Here is a 19,126-nt window from a genome sequence, read left to right as displayed (position 1 = left end):
AAAAAGGAAAGAAAAAAAAGTAAAAAATTAATAGTAATGTGGTTATATAAAATAAAAATTCACATAGTCTTCGTTAATTTTTCATATCATTCTCATATTCTATTAATTTTAATCGCATCCGCAATTAGCAATTAGTACCTTTGCAAAAATAAGTTTTTTTTACATTGTTATATTTCTATTTTTTGGGAAACCTTAACTTCGCAATTCCTTCAACAGCTTAAAGGAACTTCGCACAAAATCTTTCTATAATTGTCTCACTAGGTATATTGTAAACTGTACACGTTCCGTTCCTATGGGAACGCAATTTCGAACTTTCTCTGCACAGTCGAAACAGTCGTTTTTAATTTTCAAGATTTTAAGTTTCAAGATTACAGCGATATGTATAGATAAATAGAAGCTTTTTCAAGAGTATTTATTGTGTTTAATTTACAGTCAAAGCAAGGATTTACTGTAAGAAGAAAACCAAACCGAATGACAAAACTAATAAATTATTGATTACAGTTAACTTTTTGTCGGACATATTAAAAAAAAAAAATTTAAAATAGCTAGTTTAGTCTGACTTTTCAAATTTTCACATTTGCTCAACCATAATTTATCCCCATAAATACAAATTTCGCATTCAAGCAGAACCAATCTATAAAGCTAAATTTCCTTGAAATGAGTTTTTGGGATTTTGCTCTCTCTATATTATCTAATGATTGAAAATATTATTCGAATGCTTTGTCAAATATTAATTCTTTATGGTATAGACAAAACCTTATGTAAACTCGCACTGTCAGTGAAGGGGGTTTAAAAACCTCAAATTGGTTTTAATAAAGGAGGAGATCGAACCTAAAGCAAGGTTCTTCGAATAGATTTGAATGACACAAGTCTAATTTCAAGGCTAGTGTTTGGAACTTAATGATATCGTAGAGGTAAGGATATATGCTGCTGGTTCAGTGTTTTTATTACTTTCTGAATGTCAAGTAATTGTTTAGGAAGTAAAGTACAAATGAAAAGTAATCAGTCATCATCGTCACCATCATCAAGTCAACCACCACAGTTATCACTATCTCTATCACTATCACCAACATCATCTTTATCATCATCATTATCACCATCTTTATCATCATCATCACCATCTTCATTATCACTATATCATCATCATATTCACCACCATCACCATTTTCATCATCATCATCATCTACATTATCACTATATCATCATCATCATCATCACCACCAACATCACCATCTTTATCATCATCATCATCATTTACATTATCACTGTCATCATCATCATCATCATCTTCACCACCAACATCACCATCTTTATCATCATCATTTACATTATCACTGTCATCATCATCATCATCATCTTCACCACCATCATCATTGCCATCTTTATCATCATCACCATCTACATTATCACTATATCATCATCATCATCATCTTCACCACCATCATCATTAGTAGGCCAGAAGGATTGTTTGTCAAGCTACAGATAAATTAAGAAGCTTAAAACACAACTAAAACATCAACAAGTCTAAAACCATTAATCAAATACATTTAAAAAGAACAAACCTTAGGTACAGTACGGACATTTTTTTTTAGTAATAAATTTTCTTTCGTTTTCAACAAAACTGGCTTAGTCTAATAATCAATATTTCTTCAGAATTTTGTAATAAAAATGAGTTTAGACACCACGAATGAAAATATTTAAAGTACACAAAGTAAACGCATTTTGTATACTTCATTATTTCGCAATTTGTCAGGCAATCATAAATACGACTGCTGGTTTTGAGAGATATTTTCGAGTCCGTACAAGTCTCACGTTCTGTAAACAAAACCCCACGCACAGTTACAGACGTTTGGTAAACTTTCTAACAACGAACCATTTATGCGAATATCGTTTAGATTTGTTGCGACATAACGAGAAACACTTTCTCACAACGAACTACATTTATGCGGATATCGCTTAGATTTGTTGCTACATAACGAGAAACACTTTCTCACAACGAACTACATTTATGCGAATATCGTTTAGATTTGGTTCGACATAACGAGAAAACTCCTCATGAACATTTACATAAATATATATGAACTAAAACCCACCTCTCGCTCCATTACAGACGTTTGAAAAACTTTCTCACAAAGAACTCACAAAATTACGGAAAGAGAATAGAAAAGTACTTTATAACTTGTCGTTTCTATTTTATTTGACAAAATAAAAAATAAATACATGTTGCGCCATCCCAGCCTTCATTTGGCATATTTGAAGTAAATCGCTGAGCAGAAACAATGCAGACTCTGTAAAGAATCACGATGCTGCAATCCAGGAAGGAAATCCCATGGATTGCACAGAGCCTTTCTTCTTGCTATTTTACAACATCTACATACGCTCAATCACTTTAAATTGAGACACTATTTCTAATACTTGAAGCTATAAAACGTACTGAGCTTCCTGTGGTAGGGAGAGACTAGAACTGACTGACTGCAGTGTGTGTATGATGCATCTGTACATGTAAGCGAGGCTGTGACTGTACAATAACCGCTGACCACCTATGCTTTAGTGTAGCGGGCTCAATGTGTAGTCGTCAACTGTGGGTGATCGATTTGTAATGGTGATACCTGAACTTGAAATTGAGGCTGTGACTGACCAATAACCGCTGACCACCTATACCGTAGTGTAGCGGGCTCAATGTGTAGTCGCCACCTGTGGGTGATCAATTTGTAATGGTGATATCTGAACTTGAAGTTGAGGCTGTGACTGACCAGGGGTAGTCTGCTGGTCTGGTTGCTCGTCCTGTTCCAGACTTGCTATTTCGTCTTTCAGGTGGTTTATTTGGTTACGGCTGGCTTTTAATCTTTCATTCAGTTGAGTGATTTCTTTTCCTATCTTGGATCTTGCTGTGGCGATAGAATTGATTGTTCTTTGTTCTATTTCTATCCCTGAAAGTAGCAGAAGCAAACACAGTGAAAATATTGACCACCACTCTAAGGGGGGGGGGGGGGGGGGGGGAAATTGACCACCACTCCAAAAAAAAAAAAAAAAAAAACGAAAAAAGTGATGACCACTTTTTGACTCAAATGTCATAGAAATGGAAATAGTTAGGAGACGAATTTGTCACTCTTTGATACTTCAAAAGATCTCAATTTTTATCACTCATGATTGTAAGCTGCAAGGCTGCTAATAGCGCCTTAATATGCAGCCCGTAGTTTCCTCCAATAGTCATAAATGTAAAGCGCATTGAGACGTTGTATAAATGCGATATATAAGAACCTCTCATTATTATTATGATTATTATTATTATCATTGTAATTATACAGCTTCCCATTAATCCCATATAGGTAACTGTCCAATTGTTGTCTTAATTGGACAGGTCTTGTTGATATGGGATTAATTAGGCAGCTATATAATTAATAGGTAATGGGATTTCATGCTCCCCAATCAAGAAATAATCAGACTCGAAAAATTCCTCTGACTTCCAAATTGGACTCGGCTTACGGCCTCATCCAATTTTGTCAGTCCTCGGAATTTTCCTCGTCCAATTATTTCTTAATTGGACAGCATGGAGTCCTATTACATATACTTATTATTGAAATTATTATTATTATTTTTTTATTCAGATTTATTTTTCAATCATCATTACTATTATTATTAAAAATTTTTTTTACAATGACATAGTGAGAGTTGTCCAGATTCGTAGGAGCATGTGTGCACGTTCTATGTCCACCAATTCCATAGGCACCCCATCAATATGAATAATGAAAAGGGGAAATTTTGTACATTTTGCAAATGACTTTTCTGTTATCCTTAGTAAATAGAATTTTCTAAAAAAAGTACTTTTCTTTTCTTCTTGATTGACTTACAGTCTGATTCATGCTTTACTGGTGGTAACTGCTTTGTACTCAATAAACACTGGTGCATCATCTGCGTGGGATCTTGAAAGATCTGAACAAATAAGTATGTACTCTCAATTTATACTAATATTAATGAATTTAGCCATGTTTTGAAGGATGTGAGAGATGCCAAAAAGTATCAAATTTACAAACACCAGCACCAGCATCATTATATAATCATCATAGGTTATCATCAATACTTTCATCATCATCACCTTCATTATCATCATCATATTCATGAATATCATGATCGTTACATCTCTGGCATCACCATCACAACCATTGTCGCCACCACTATTACCAGCACCAGCATCATATTCATCATAGATCACCATCACCATCATCATCATCACCTTCATTATCATTATCATCATCAACTTCATTATCATCATCATATTCATGAATATCATGATTATATCTCCAACATCATCATCACAAGCATCATCATCATCATCATCGCCATCCCCATTACCATTATTAGCAGCACCAACGACATCTTTATTACTATCATTAGAATTACGTTTTTTATCAACAACACAATCACAACCATGATCATCATCATGATCATGATCATCACATCTCCACCATTATTAGCAACACCAACAACATCCTTATTCCCATTATTGGGATACCCTGGGTGCCCCCAAGCCTCTGGCACCCAGGGTATTATTAGGATGTGATTTATCAACATAATCTTTTATGTTAAGACCAAACAATTACCATAATTATCATTCTCAACAAGAATGCAAAAACACCAAAAGCATTTAAGTCCCTTTTTCTGTTTAGACTGGACTTACAACTTCATCGTAAAATTCAGCAACCAGTTGCTTTTTTCCAGAGGCAAGTGCTGACTCAGTTTGAAAAAGTTTTAATAAATGATAAAGTGTGACCTGAAAGAGAAAAAAACCCAATATTATTCACCATTTTCCATACATCAGTTCACTGGTCAAACACAAAACATTCAGTCGAGGTTGCAAGGTTCAAATTTGAATAATCCTTTGAAAGAACGTTGGCACCTTCTTTGAGCACTTTGTGTTTGACCAGTGAATTGATGTATGGAAAATGGTGAATTCATATTTTCATGGAAGAAAGCTCCATTACTAATAAATACTTGTATGGAGAGAAGGACAAAAAGCACATTTGGTATCTTGAACCAGGGGAAAAGATGGGGGGAGGGGGTGGGGGTGTAAGGGCCCATTTTAAGCTTGAGATAAATGGATTTGAAAAAGACTGAGATTTGTCACTGAGGATCAAACTGTAGGCTTGTAACTTTACAAGCATTACACTAAGCACAGGATCACCAATTCTTAACTCTTTCCCGTTCACGCTCAGTAAAATCGGACGAATTCGTCTGATGACGTCATAATCGGATAAAATCGTCGGATCTCATCGAAAAGCCACGAAAATCGATAACTAGCCTTCGGAAGAAATAAACCAATCACTGGCTTCGTTTCAGAATCGCCGAGTAATTATTGACTCTGTTTTTGACCGGCGACTCCGAAAAATTTCGTTGGAGCGTGACGCTCAAAAATGGCGTCTCAACCAAAGCGAGCAAGAGCCTTTAATTTTGATATTGACAGAGAGGAAATGCTTTCTTTTATCATGGATGATGCCCTTAGTGATGATAGCAGCTGTGGAGGGATTTCTAGTTCAGAAGAATCGGATTTGAACCGAGAAATACTCGCTGAAAGTGAAGAATCGAGGTGAGTGAAAACTGTCACGAAGCGTGTTTACGAATGATCACATTTAGATTCATGTAAAACCTAAAAAAAATCACATTTATAACACCACATAGACAACCAGAACAGTGTTTTTGCAACAGTCATATACTTATTCATAAATTTCTGACAATCTCTTGCCATAGAATTAATTTTTTTACGAATAAAATTTTCGTTGAAGCGGTTAGCACTTCTTTGGCAAATCGGTTTCCATGGCAATTTAGATGCTGTTTTTAAATTTGATATTATCGTGGCTTATACTCTGCTCGTTTTATACATTGTATGCCAAATCTCATCTAGAATCTCTTTTTGACTTTTCAGCTTTTAATTTTGATTGAATTTCTTGAGAAAAGATTAGAAATTTTAACATATTTTGTTTTATTTACCAAATGCTTTTGAAGAACTTGATCGATGCAAATCTTTTACTTTTCATAATCTGGTGTTATTTTCCTTTTCTTTATTGATTTTTCTATTTATCATCTTTTCTAAGCAGTCTATTAGACCATAAAATATAAAGTCAAATGGCTTATTTTATTGAAAATAAGTTGAACTAATACTTTACTATTGAATTTTCAACAGTAATGATCATGAGGAGGAACAACAGGAGACCGATTCACCACCACCAGACTCAGATCCCTCATCAGGTGAGGAAAGTGATCCAGACTTCAATGTTCCCCTTTCTGCTGTGCATTCTTGTAGACCTGTTAGAGCTGGTGCTGTTGGACGAGCTGGTGCTGTTGGACGAGCCGGTGCTGTTAGACTAGCTGGTGTTGTTAGACGAGCCGGTGCTGTTGGAAGAGCTAGTGCTGTTGGTAGAGGAGTTGGTGTTGGCAGGCCCTGTGGTGCTGGTAGAAGAGTTGGTGTTGGCAGGGCTTGTGGTCAAAGAAATGTCGGGAGAGGTGCTGTTGGAGTTCAGAATGCTGCTCAACAAGGGGAAAAAAGCTATAACCACCCAGATACTAGCAATATATTACCACCCTTTGCACCTAGATGGCCACCTGGCTTACACTCAGACCAGCCATATCTGAGAAACACTTTAACCACAGCCATTGAATTTTTCCAGCTGTTTTTTACAACTGATATGACAAATGATATATGTATGCATAGTAACAGCTATGCATATCTAAAGATAGCAGCTACTGGAGTACAACAGTCTTACACTAGGCCAGATGGTAGCTGGCTGGATACAAATCCAGAAGAAATCAGGAAGCTAATAGCTGTCCTCATCTATTTTGGTCTTGTCAAGGCTAGTACTTTTGACAGATATTGGAGCACAAAGACACTCTATCATGGTCTTTGGGCCAGAGCCTTTATGCCTATCAACAGATTCAAAGCTCTTATGGCTATGCTCCATGTTGTCCACCCCGCAGCTGAGGCCCCTGGTAACAAGCTAAGGAAAGTGCAGTCTTTTATAGATGCATTTAAAGCCCGCTGCCTTAGTTTATACCAGCCTAAGCAAAACCTGGCCGTTGATGAACGGATGGTAAAATCCAGACACAGGTCAGGCATAAGGCAGTATATAAGGGATAAACCAACCAAGTGGGGTATAAAGCTGTGGGTGTTGGCGGATAGTAGTAATGGTTATACCTGTGACTTCAATGTTTACATTGGCAAGGCTGCAGGTAGAAATGTCAGTGCCAATGGTCTTGCATATGATGTGGTCTTAAAACTTATGCAACCTTTTCTCCACCAAGGTTATCACTCATATTTTGATAATTTCTATACATCTTTTCCATTGGTGAGAGATTTGTACCAGCTTGGGGTGCCATGTACTGGTACCATGATAGAAAGTCGAAGAGAATTCCCAGTAGTTCTCAAAAATGGGAAGACTTGGGCAAGGGGAAAAGATCGTGGAAGCATGAGGTGGGACAGGACCCCACCTGTTCTTACCCTGCAGTGGAAGGACAACAAGGTTGTTTCCCTCTTGACAACCATTGGTAATGCCAATGAAGCATGTCAGGTGACGAGAAAGGTCAAGACTGGAAATGTCTGGAGGCAGATCAATGTCCAACAACCAGCAGCAATCAAGCAATATAACTCTTATATGAATGCTGTTGATCGCTCTGACCAGATCTTGGCTAACAACAACTGTCTCAGAAAGTGTATGCGTTGGTGGAAGACTCTCTTCTTTCACCTAATTGACATAGCTATTGTCAACAGCTATATTCTATTTAGGGAGCATAGAGCCAACAACCCCAATGTCGAAGCCCTTCGGAGACCAAAGTCTTACTCACTCCTTGATTATAAGGAAGAGCTTGTCAGACAACTAGCTGGTATTGGTGATGATGATGCTCTCCCAACTAGCGGCAAGGTCAAACCTTCTGGACAGTTCTTTACAGAACACTTACCTGTGTTTTCAGAGGATGTTCGACGCAACTGTGTTGTTTGTTAGCGTGAGGGGAGAGGTCAGCTGAGGGTGGCCTCATATTGTGATGCCCCTCAATGTCAGGTGTTCCTACACATAACTAGTGCTAGGAACTGCTTCAGGGTGTGGCACAGCAAGGACTATCACCATGACTAGTTTTATATTCAGTTTCCCGACATTGTGCCGTAAGAAACCGTGTATCAATTGGCTGTATATTTATGAACTAAAATGTTTACCTCCTTTTGCCTTTTTGCATTGCAGGTTTGTTTGCCTAAGAAACACTAAGGAAAACCGTAAGCAATGTTGAAAATGAAGTGTATTGTCCTACATATTTTATTGCTTTAGTGAATAAAGATGAAAAAAATTCCAACTGGTTTGTTTGTTTTGTACAAATAGAGTATTAGCATAAGCATGTACAATATTATTTACTGCCACATACAACTCTTGACCCGTACGTATTATTACTAGTATTAGTAATTAGTATTATTAAGGGCAGGAGACTGGCTTTATTATATAAAAAAAGGCTCAAGAAGGAATATATTCTGCATTAATACAATTTTGTAATTAAAATCGCATTAAAGGAAATGCTTGGAGACCAAAAAAAGGCATTTAATAAATGGACGCCCAGGAAACATGTTTTGGCCAGTTTTGCGCGGCCAAAACCATATCACGAAAAATCTCATATCTCATTGAAAATTGAGAATTTTGTCTCCAAACTTGGTGTGCTTTTTCTTGATGAAATTATCAAACTTTTTTGTAAAAGAAATTCATCAAGCTCTGTAAACCCTGGAAACTAGGGGCGTTTTAAGGAAAAAATCACTGCCTTAAGAGTTAATTTATGCTAATTTATGCTAATTTATTCATAAGTGATCCCCTTTTTCTGGTTAAAAAAATTGATTATTTTAAGAGCAAATTTAATCAGCTTTAATTTGAGGTATCTTGCCCTACATGCCTCAAAATAGTTTTGAAAATATAAAATTGAACTTAGATCCTGCCATTTTAACCCCTTTTAATTAGCTTTTGAAACAATAGTATTATTCTTTACTATCAATAGATGTTACTTCTGGTAATAACTGTGTTATGACTGACAGCAATTAACATTTGGAAGCTTGGGGGATCTTCAAGGTTGTATATGTATATCTTGGTTTCTGGTTTCAGGCCATAGAAATAGTCAAATAGAATACTTTGAGGACTTACATTGGCATGTTTAGACTTAACAGTCACTAGTTGCATATTAATTGCCCCCCAGTCTGAGTCAACTTCAAAAAGTAACATGATTGATAGGTAACCAATAATTAAATTTGAATTAATTTCCCAGAAATGTGCGACATTTAGGAGTCATCATGACTCCATTATCAAGGGAACGAAAAATTTAATTAGTTGTTAATTACTTCATAATGACGTCATGGTGACTCTGAAGAAATCATCAATGTTTTTCTGATTAAATTTAATTGTTATATCCTCAATTGCTTCCAAAAACTTATTTACTTAGCAAGAGATAATATCAGCAACTAACAGAACACTTACTGGCCTTTCTTGTGGATCCATGAAGAAAATCTTGATTGTTATTTCAAATTCTCCCCATCCTGATTCATTCACTTCGTAAGGCGGCTTTGTAATCACTGAGATGATCATAATTATTACAACAGTTATTTATTAACCAGTTAATGACAGAGAAAAATAACTGGTGCTCCGTGGGCGGTCATGATGACTGGCCGTATATGGACTGATCAATCGGTCAATGTTACCAGTCCATGTGACCAGTCCATGTGACCAGTCCATGTGACCAGTCCATGGGACCAGTCCATGGGACCAGTCCATGGGACCAGTCCATGGGACCAGTCCATGGGACCAGTCCATGGGACCAGTCCATGGGACCAGTCCATGGGACCAGTCCATGGGACCAGTCCATGGGACCAGTCCATGGGACCAGTCCATGGGACCAGTCCATGGGACCAGTCCATGGGACCAGTCCATGGGACCAGTCCATGGGACCAGTCCATGGGACCAGTCCATGGGACCAGTCCATGTGACCAGTCCATGGGACCAGTCCATGGGACCAGTCCATGGGACCAGTCCATGTGACCAGTCCATGTGACCAGTCCATGTGACCAGTCCATGTGACCAGTCCATGGGACCAGTCCATGGGACCAGTCCATGGGACCAGTCCATGTGACCAGTCCATGGGACCAGTCCATGGGACCAGTCCATGTGACCAGTCCATGTGACCAGTCCATGTGACCAGTCCATGTGACCAGTCCATGTGACCAGTCCATGTGACCAGTCCATGTGACCAGTCCATGTGTCCATTCCATGGGACCAGTCAATGGGACCAGTCAATGGGACCAGTCAATGGGCCCAGTCCATGTATCCATTTCATGTGACCAGTCCACGTGTCCATTCCATGTGACCAGTCAATGTGACCAGAAAATGGGATCAGAAAATGGGACCAGGCAATGTGACCAGTCTACCATGCAGTCAAGAGGTCTGGTCAAAAACCTGCTTGGTTGGATTGGTGACAAATCATAAATTACTGCAGTTTTCAATATTCTGCGAATTTGGTACATGAAAGCTGCATGCTGAAACCTGATTTTTTGCTGCCGCAATTAAAAATAATCAGTCAGTACCTTTTACATGTATATTCTTGACTGGCAGCAGTTAAAAAAAGATTTCACAGTAATATCTGAGTTCGCAGACTATTGAAAACTGCAGTAAATGTAACTGAGAATTATCTAATGTGCCCTTACCTCGTAATGGATTGGCATAACTCTCGTGTAGTTTAAAGTGTACTTTCTTGACATAACTGGACATGTCCTGGTATATAAAACATGCTTGTAGTTAACAGAAAGCTCTAAAGCATAGACATAACATTTCCCCACATCATTAGCTTTAATAGATGCTTGAAATGAAAGTTAAAAAGTTTTTAAGATTCTCATAATTGTAGAGAAAAAGCTCAGGCTACTGCCTAAACGTCTGTACTGGTTTACTGGTTCTTTTCACATTGAAACTATCACTACAGAAGAAGTAATGTATGGGGAAATTCCTGCCATAAACAGTCAATAATTTCGCCTTTTCTGGCGTTAGAAAAGTCTTCTAAGTCTACCGTACCTCGGTTTTATATGGTTTAATGTAGACAGTCCAGCCATGAGTGTGACCATCAGTCTCTCTCTTCTTGCCAAAATAGTGCGAAACGTTACCATATATGATAGGTTTTACGATAGATACTCCCTGAATGATAGTTGAAGGTACGAATTTAGTAAAAATATTCAGTAAAACCGGTAAAAAAGAGTGTATTTTTGAGGAACAAACCTTGACACGCGAGTTGTCTCCAAACCCCGCCATCTTGTTTTATGATATACATCCGCTGACCCATTCTTTACAAGTATTTTAAAATTGGGATCCCTGTGTTTTTAGGGGCATTTGGTATCAAAGAAAGGAATGAGGCTTTGCTTGCAAAATTTATGAGAAAAGCCAGATCAAGCGGCAGGATAAAAAGGTTTTCATAAAAAATACAAAGATTATTTTATTACTCTTAAGGCTTTCTCATGCAAATAGACACGACAAAAAAAGCTTTCACGCATAGAAACTATAAAGGTGCAGGCAATGTTGCATGAAAAAGGCTGTTTTGGGGGTGCAATGTTGCATGCAACGTGGTAGAAGCAGAAAATACTGCCTTTATTATGATTATCATAATTTCTACAAGTGAAAACTTGAAAATTTAACATGTTAAGATTAGATTTAAAATCAAGAAACTGGGCTTCCTGTGGTTCAAGGTCATTCTTTCTTTATTGTTCGATTACTTTGTTTCAGTAGATATTTTAGTAACATTAAACCCTAGTTCTTGAGAATCCTGAAATGATCTAGTTTTACACATTAAAGCTCTGACTGCAATGCTTGGCATAAGTACTAAAATCTTGTTTCAGAGTGGCATTTTGAATGCCGTTGCTCCCTTCTCTCACTACTTCTATCTGTCTTATCCATAAGTTACTTAAACCTGAGGAAATTGAAAATTTTTTTTTTTTTTTTCAATTCTGATACAGTTGGTTGTTTCTTGTGTGAGCTGTTAAATGTTACCTCTGGATTATTAATCTTTCCCTAGGGAGATTTTATCAAATTATTAACAAATATTTATAGACAACAAATAGCAATATTCTCTCTACTCAGGGCTCAAAATAATGGCTGGGTATCGGACAATGTGCTATGTACTAATTTGACGATATAGCAGCAATGTCGGAGTATTGAGTATCAGGCTCTCTTAGGGAGAGGTAGAATGCAGGCAAGGGGAGAGGGGGAGTAAGAAAGGGAAAAAGGAGAGGCCCTCCTTCTCCCCTAACTCCGCCTCAGTCCCACTTCCCTTCCCTGGAGTGCATTATCTTCAGGGCTTAAAATAATATCTCGTCAGTCATCTGTCGTGATGTCCAGCCAAATTAATTTTAGCTTGGCTATACCATGGTCAACGTTACTCTTGAAAATGATCGGCAAGGCAAAGATTTGACAGGACAATTTCTAATTCTGTTTAGACATTGTCCCATGACCTGCCATTATCTTGAGCCCTGATTGTATTCTTGGACTCAAACACACTCATAAATGAGGGTAATGAAAAGCAACTTTTCCTCCTCTACAACCACTACTAAGTATTGGATGTGTGGGTGAAAACCTGCTAGTGAGCACTGGATGTTTATGACTTATTAGTGTCTTGAAGTCAATTAACTGTGAAGTCTTTTTCTTTAGACAGTTAGGAAGCTCTTCACAGTTTTGACTAAATGTCAAAAGGCGAGATGTGTTGCCAAAAGGTGACCCAATGACACGGCCATCATTGCTAAAGCAAGGCTCTTTTATGTAACCTCTTGCGACATTTGGCTCCTCTATGCAATAAATAAGCCTCTGAGGTCTTGATATATCACATTCTGCACCATCTGTCTCATCTAATGGAGAGTAAAGAAAATAAAACTGAAATGCATGAATGAAATGCATGTACAAGAGAACAGAACCTTCACACTACAATAACTTGTAGCGAAGACAAATTGCATGATTCTGCGAGTGTGATTGCAGGGGCAGATCCAACCCAAAAGGGGGAGGGGGGCTTGACTGAATTTTGCAAATGACACTACAGAACTTGGAAAAAATATTTAAAAATATGCTTTTTATTGCACTTCAAGAAACATAACCAGCATTCTGAAAGAAGGGGGGGTTGGGGGGGGGGGGGGGTGTGCAGGGCTATACAGCTGCCCTTTGCCCCTCCCTGGATCCACTCCTGGATTGGGAAGTGCTTTAATAAGCATACAGTATTACAAACCAGTTGATTGCTTGCCTTTTGTCTGGATATCATAAAGTGCCATCCATTCCTGGTGCCAGTCCCCTCCAGTGTACCGTATAACAATACACCAGCCGTGTGGATGAACTTCCAGAGATGAAATACACCAGGGTTTTGTGTCTTCCGGAAACTCCTCAATTACTTCAAATTTATTCTTTGCTGACCATGGTACATCCGTACATGGTAGGTAATGTGCTTTCTGATGGTACGTGCCGGAGAAGTTCCAAAACGGGATCCCATGATCGCCAGATCTTGCCTCAAGTTGTTCGAGGTCTAGGTTATGAATGACAACCAAATGCCCTGCAATGGACGATATTATCATTTTGGTTCCACAAGGCGTTAGTTTCATTCTCGTCAACCGAGCAACTTTTAAGACACTTCTTCCTTCGATAAATCCTGATGGAGAAGGCCGGTTGAGATCCCAGACACGGATGGTATCGTCAAAGGCAGACGTCACCAGTTGTTTTGTTCTTCTACAATGTTCGATACTCTTCACCCAGCTTGTGTGCCCAACAAAACTAGACACTTTACTCTTCAAATTCCTTGCATCCCACAGTGCAATGGTCTTATCATCAGAACACGTCAAAAATGACCTTGAGTCTAAGAACCGTATGCAATTTATGCCATCATTATGGGCTCCACTCCTTGTAAGAATAAGCTTTTGATTAAGCGGATCAAACACAAGAAAAGCCGACCTCTCACAGGCAGCAAGAAGTAGCTTTCCATCAGGAGAAAACTCGGTATTGAAAATAGCACCATGATCTTCACAACCATCACGATTCTTCCCCCAGATGGACTTCAAACTCATGTATTTATAATAATTAGCTACAACAGAATCGTTTCGATACTGAACGCCATTTTCACGTTCTCTTAAATATTTATACGAGCTCCAGGAAGTTGTAGTTTCATGGTTGGTAGCTTCGGTTGTTGTGTACTTGAATTCTCCCATCTCTCTCTTCAAAAAATTGCTGTAAGCGTTCTTTAAGGTTGTTGTCAAAGCTAGTCTATCCCTTTACCAGAAAAACTGGCAACCATTCCTGTAAAGGCTTGAAATTCTTAATAAGTTGTTATCATTTTAAGGCTGCAAAATAAAAATGGCTTGACCTCGTGAAGAACATGAATATCGCCATGTTTTTATTACACTCGAATCAGTCTGCCCCAGCCAATTCCTGCCACAGGACCCCCACTACACATAGAAAATAAATAAAAAAATATAAAAAATTAAACATTTACCTCTAAATAATATATAACAACAAACATGTTTACTGGTCATAAATTTAAAATATTTAAAAGAAAAAAATGATTTGGATATATTTTGTGATGATTTTGATATTTAGTTGTGGTGGGCTTCCTGTGCTTATACCGGCTGATTCATCATTACGAGAAAATGGCCGTCTCTTCAATACTAGAGATCTTTGAAGGTCCAAATGGTGGTGTTCTTGCTGTCGCTACTGGTTTATTCCTAGTCCTTATCACTACACGTAAGCTTATTTTTTTATCTGTTTTTATTGTATTCAAATTTTTGAAATTTTCAGCCCTCAAAAATATATCCTTTTTACGAATATTCACGTGCAACTTGCTTTTTCACTCCCACTACAGTGCAAATGTGTTAATTCTTTTCTTTTCGGTCATAACGATTTTATTTAAAGTCACTAGCTAAAGTAAATGACTTTTAATTTAACTAATGAAGGCCATTTCTACATTCTGTGGCGTTTAGATTCAAATATCGTAATGAATTGTTGAGAGTAACTTTAGTGTCTGTCTGTCTTGTTTCTACGTAGTGTCTTTGAAAGAAAGCCCACTGCCCATGTCATAATACCTTTACAAAGCATATACTATCGGGATCACATGCTTGTACAAGGCCCATATTGCACTCCTTAAAGGGAAGAGGGGGGGGGGGGGGGGGGGGCTATAGAACTCCTTAAAAAAGAGGGGACCCTATAGATTTGAAAATAGTGTAAACGTTAATTCAACAAGTATCATCTTCATTATCTCTTAGTCCTGTTGGTGTTCTTGAGGAAAGGTGGAAGGAGGGGGAATGCCGTTCTTCTTGTCGGCCTGACAGATTCTGGTAAAACACTATTATTTAGCAGGGTAAGTAGAAACAATAAGAATATGATAACAGAATTGTCACTTGAAATTGATGCTGTTATCCAATAAATAGTTTATCCACTGGATAAGATTTATCTGCATGCCAGATAGTGCTATTCAACCTTTGTACAACCGGGCCCAGGTTTTTATATAGTTTTCTTCCCTTTACAAAACCCAACATGCTTTATAACTCTTTCTTTGCATAGTTACAGTACAGGCCAAAAGTTTTTCAGGGTCAATTGTGTGTATTGCGCACAGACCCCACGCACGGGATCTGCTCCTACGCGTGGGATCCTACTGTACACGTGTATCCCGTCCGTACGAGCGGGAAAAGTAGCCCCGAGCAACCCAAAGATTGTTTCAGGTTTTGTTTTGAGTTGCGAATGAGTTCTCTGTTTTTGTTTTCATCAGCTAACGACTGGGAAATATGTGATGACTCACACATCAATGAAAGAGAATAAAGGCTCTTACACCTTAAAAGGAAAAAATGTAAGTAATTAATTTTCAACACGATATAATGTGTTACCATATTGTAGCTGCGCAACATTTATGGGGGGGAGGGATGGGGGGCAATGTACAGTTTTATTGCCATATCCACTAAGAATCCCACATGAATTAGTGACAGTTGTAGAAATAAATACTCTTCAATTTGGTTTTATAGACTCTATTCAGTGATTTTAAGATTTAAACTCCAAAGAATTACAATGTTGCACTCGACTCACAAGCAACCTCTCTCACTCTCTCTCATCCCATAATATTTTTTTTAACATCCTGGACACAGGAAGCCCAAAGTTCAAACTCCTAAGTCAAAAATCTTTTAATGATAACATTTTGGTGCCAAAAGCAAACTTTTGGTGGTGGGGCATGTTCTCCCTTCCCTACCCTTGCTAGTGCCATACTGTTTTCATTGCTATGCATTGAAATGAGACGAACTCTCATGACAGATCAACACAGGAGTGGGAAATACAACATTCATCCAATCTATAACCACAGGGAACCCAATTTAGTGTTAACAGTTATAAAGTATAAGTATCCCAAAATTTTGTTTTCATTTTCAAAAAACTTTTGTTTTTGGCTTTTAGCAAGGAAAGACTCTGGATGTTATTGATATTCCTGGTCATAGTAGAATAAGATTCCAATTTCTGGACAAGCAAGAAGGACAGGCAAGGTAAAAGTGGGCTAATGTTCTGGTGTTCTATAGAGAATGGCAATGCTGAGTACCCCAGCACCTACACTTGAAACACTGCCCACATCTTTGAAAATTTTGAAAGTTAATTTACAAACTCACGTTATCATTTTGGCATCTTCTTTCTCAATGCTTGTCGATGCTCATGGTCTCTATTTTCTTATTCTAAAAGATATTTATGTTAATCACACGTAATAAGTAACCTTATTTGTTACTATCTCTCATAACTGACTTATTAAACCCCGCGCATGATCTAGCTACTTAGTTCGATTAGCCCCGCTATTTCTAAGTAGCTTGTACTCTTCTTATACAATTATACATTATATATATATATATTATTGTCTCTTATAGTTGAGAGTGCTAAATAAACATAGGTTGTTGTTGTTGTTGTATAAAATACAGTATGGTATTTGTTTTATTGATTTTATAAACATTCTTTTTTGTCTTCAGAGCCATAATATTTGTCATTGACAGCGTCAACTTCCCAAGAGAATTGAAGGATGTGGCTGAGTAAGTAAAATATGTGTTCCATCCTTACAGCATAAGCTTTTTTAATAAAATAACCGTTATGGAAGAAAGCTGGAAATTCCAGATTGGTGGGGGGACGTTTTTCCAAATTTCCTCTATGGTGGGGTATGGAAATTTTCTGGAACCATACATTGGAACTAAGTGTTTTAGGTTTTGTGGAAAGAAAGAAAAAAAACCAGGATAACGTTGAGAAAAATCCTCAAATTGAGGGAGGTACTTTACCTAACAAACTCTACTCACATGTGAAGGCGAGTCCAGGATTCAAACCCCAGACCCTAGAGATGAGCTAGACAAAAGTACACTCTTCATATGCAACTCTTGATTCCTGAAGTCAGAGGAGCTTCCCCTTCCTCTCTGTAGTCCTTGAAAATACAGTAGTTTCTCTTTTAGACTATTGCCCATTAAAAAATTGTATGGAATTTTCTTTCTATAGACAAATGTATGACATACTTTGCAATAAGCACTTGTCGAAGGCTGCAGTTCCAATATTAGTAGCTTGCAATAAACAAGGTAAGGCTAGCTGATCAGCTCAGTTGGTTAGTCATATAATGTAGTGCCACACATCAGGTGGCGCCATGGTAACAGAGAGGTCATCCAGTTTCATCACAGTTTCCCTGGATATGATGTCAATGGAGAAGGTGTAGCTCAGTTGGTTAGTGCACGGCCTTCAGAGCTAGAGGTCCATAGTTCAATCCTCAGGAACTCCTTGTCTGTTTTGACTTCTCTCTGTTCTGTGTAGCTTTAATATGCTTTAAATACCCGTAAAAAGAGGGGGGGGGGGTAGAGGGCACACTTTCAAGCACATTAAACATGAGCCCCTGGTGCGGGAGATTCAGGCAACCACTCCCTGAGTTATCGAAGTAAAATGAATTACCTTTACCTTTTTAACTTCCTACCTTCAGAGGCCTTCCACAGGAGAAGGTTAGATATTAGCTCTCAATTTGTGCAGTATGAATGATCGGCAAACTGGGTCCTACATTGCACCAGGGAGACGATAACAGGGGTAGAAGTTGTAGGTACATCTAATGCAGTGTACTGTTTGGGGACTGTGTCTCATTGAGATAGTCAACACATTCCAAAAACATTGGTATTTTAAAAGACAGTTTTCTCAAGGTTGCATGCGCATCCAACTTGACGGGCCACAAAACTGAAAAATGCAAATCCAGTAAAATTGAGAAGACAGTTTTATATTTTAAAAATATTCTTATAAAAAAAAAATCATTGCAATGCATGATAATACTCGTGTTCTGGTATCATGGCCCGTCAAGTTCCTTAAATTTGGATGCGTACGCAACCTTGAGAAAATGGTCTATTGAGTCACTGATTTCATGCTCTTGCTTTGCAGACATGACAACTGCGAAGTCTTCAAGGGTCATCAAGCTTCAGTTAGAGAAGGAAATGTGAGTACAAGGAAATGTCTCTTGCTGTACTTTGCAGTGGTTTGTTGGTCTGGTTATAGAGTGCAAACAATATAACCGTGAAACTTTAGTAATACTAAATAGCACAATTTCATGCAAATTCCATTGTTTTCTATTGTTTAATTAGCACTATTTTGTACTATTTAGTAATTAGTGTTTCACGGATTAATTGTTTGCACTCTAGTACAAAGTCATATTTTATTCAGGGTAGTTAAAATTATTTGATATTTCCTACATCAATCATATTACAACACTGAGACCTTTAAGCTTGAAGGCTTTTTGTAGACCTTTTTACCTTGGGTGCCATGTTTTCTCATATCAGACCACGTGTCATTCTATTGGGAATGAGATTCTTTGTTTGAGTCGTATCCATATTCATGTGTCTTCTCTTGTGCAACTGTTAAACAAAGAAATGATACTCTAGGGAATGGCGTGTGGTATGAAATGGGAAAACGTTATGCCCACGATTGAAAGGTCTATTTTCTTTCCCCATTAGGATAGTGAATGTCTGCTTACGAGCTATATGAATTTTGTTTCCCTTTTGGTGTTCATATTGCAGGGCATTGTATTTTTCTTTATTTTATTGTTTCTGTAATTTTCTGTAGTTTGTTTGATTCTTCCTTTG

The 19,126-nt window shown here is 37.9% G+C and overlaps 2 protein-coding genes and 2 long non-coding RNA genes across 6 annotated transcripts in view; all 4 read right to left on the bottom strand.

Annotated features, from left to right (window-relative positions):
• The window catches only part of LOC116306542 (uncharacterized), a 163,559-nt gene that overhangs the window by 133,308 nt on the left and 11,125 nt on the right, over window positions 1-19,126 (bottom strand). Inside the window, exon 4 of one of the 2 annotated variants that reach the window (XR_004198298.2) lies at window positions 18,867-18,898. The exons of the other annotated variant lie outside the window; for it this stretch is intronic. This is a non-coding gene — a long non-coding RNA (uncharacterized LOC116306542). Of the gene's footprint in view, window positions 1-18,866; window positions 18,899-19,126 lie in introns of those variants that run through there. 2 annotated transcript variants of the gene reach the window in all.
• LOC116306543 (YEATS domain-containing protein 4) lies at window positions 2,172-11,310 on the bottom strand. Its single transcript, XM_089029515.1, has 7 exons — window positions 11,274-11,310; window positions 11,073-11,192; window positions 10,712-10,778; window positions 9,492-9,586; window positions 4,679-4,771; window positions 3,852-3,933; window positions 2,172-2,930 (listed from the first exon to the last, which is right to left on the bottom strand). Exons 1-7 carry the CDS (start codon window positions 11,304-11,306, stop codon window positions 2,677-2,679), a joined length of 744 nt encoding a protein of 247 aa, XP_088885641.1. The 5' UTR covers window positions 11,307-11,310; the 3' UTR covers window positions 2,172-2,676.
• Window positions 11,732-14,527, bottom strand: LOC116306539 (DDB1- and CUL4-associated factor 10). Of its 2 annotated transcripts, none has more exons than XM_031716618.2 (2): window positions 13,261-14,527; window positions 11,732-12,889 (listed from the first exon to the last, which is right to left on the bottom strand). In XM_031716618.2, exons 1-2 carry the CDS (start codon window positions 14,225-14,227, stop codon window positions 12,546-12,548), a joined length of 1,311 nt encoding a protein of 436 aa, XP_031572478.2. In that variant the 5' UTR covers window positions 14,228-14,527; the 3' UTR covers window positions 11,732-12,545. The 2 variants fall into 2 exon arrangements, with proteins under 2 accessions (XP_031572478.2, XP_031572480.2); XM_031716620.2 differs by having other exon boundaries at window positions 13,276-14,526.
• Window positions 16,531-17,745, bottom strand: LOC148911483 (uncharacterized). Its single transcript, XR_016119709.1, has 3 exons — window positions 17,534-17,745; window positions 17,324-17,445; window positions 16,531-16,720 (listed from the first exon to the last, which is right to left on the bottom strand). It is a non-coding gene; the product is annotated as an uncharacterized LOC148911483 (long non-coding RNA).

This window comes from Actinia tenebrosa, unplaced genomic scaffold (assembly GCF_029948245.1).
Source record: "Actinia tenebrosa isolate PJP-AT-01 unplaced genomic scaffold, QUT_ActTen_1.0 PGA_scaffold14__42_contigs__length_11649687, whole genome shotgun sequence".
Lineage (NCBI taxonomy): Eukaryota > Metazoa > Cnidaria > Anthozoa > Actiniaria > Actiniidae > Actinia > Actinia tenebrosa.
Note: the sequence above shows the minus strand (reverse complement) of the source record. Positions and strands in the feature narration are given on the sequence as shown.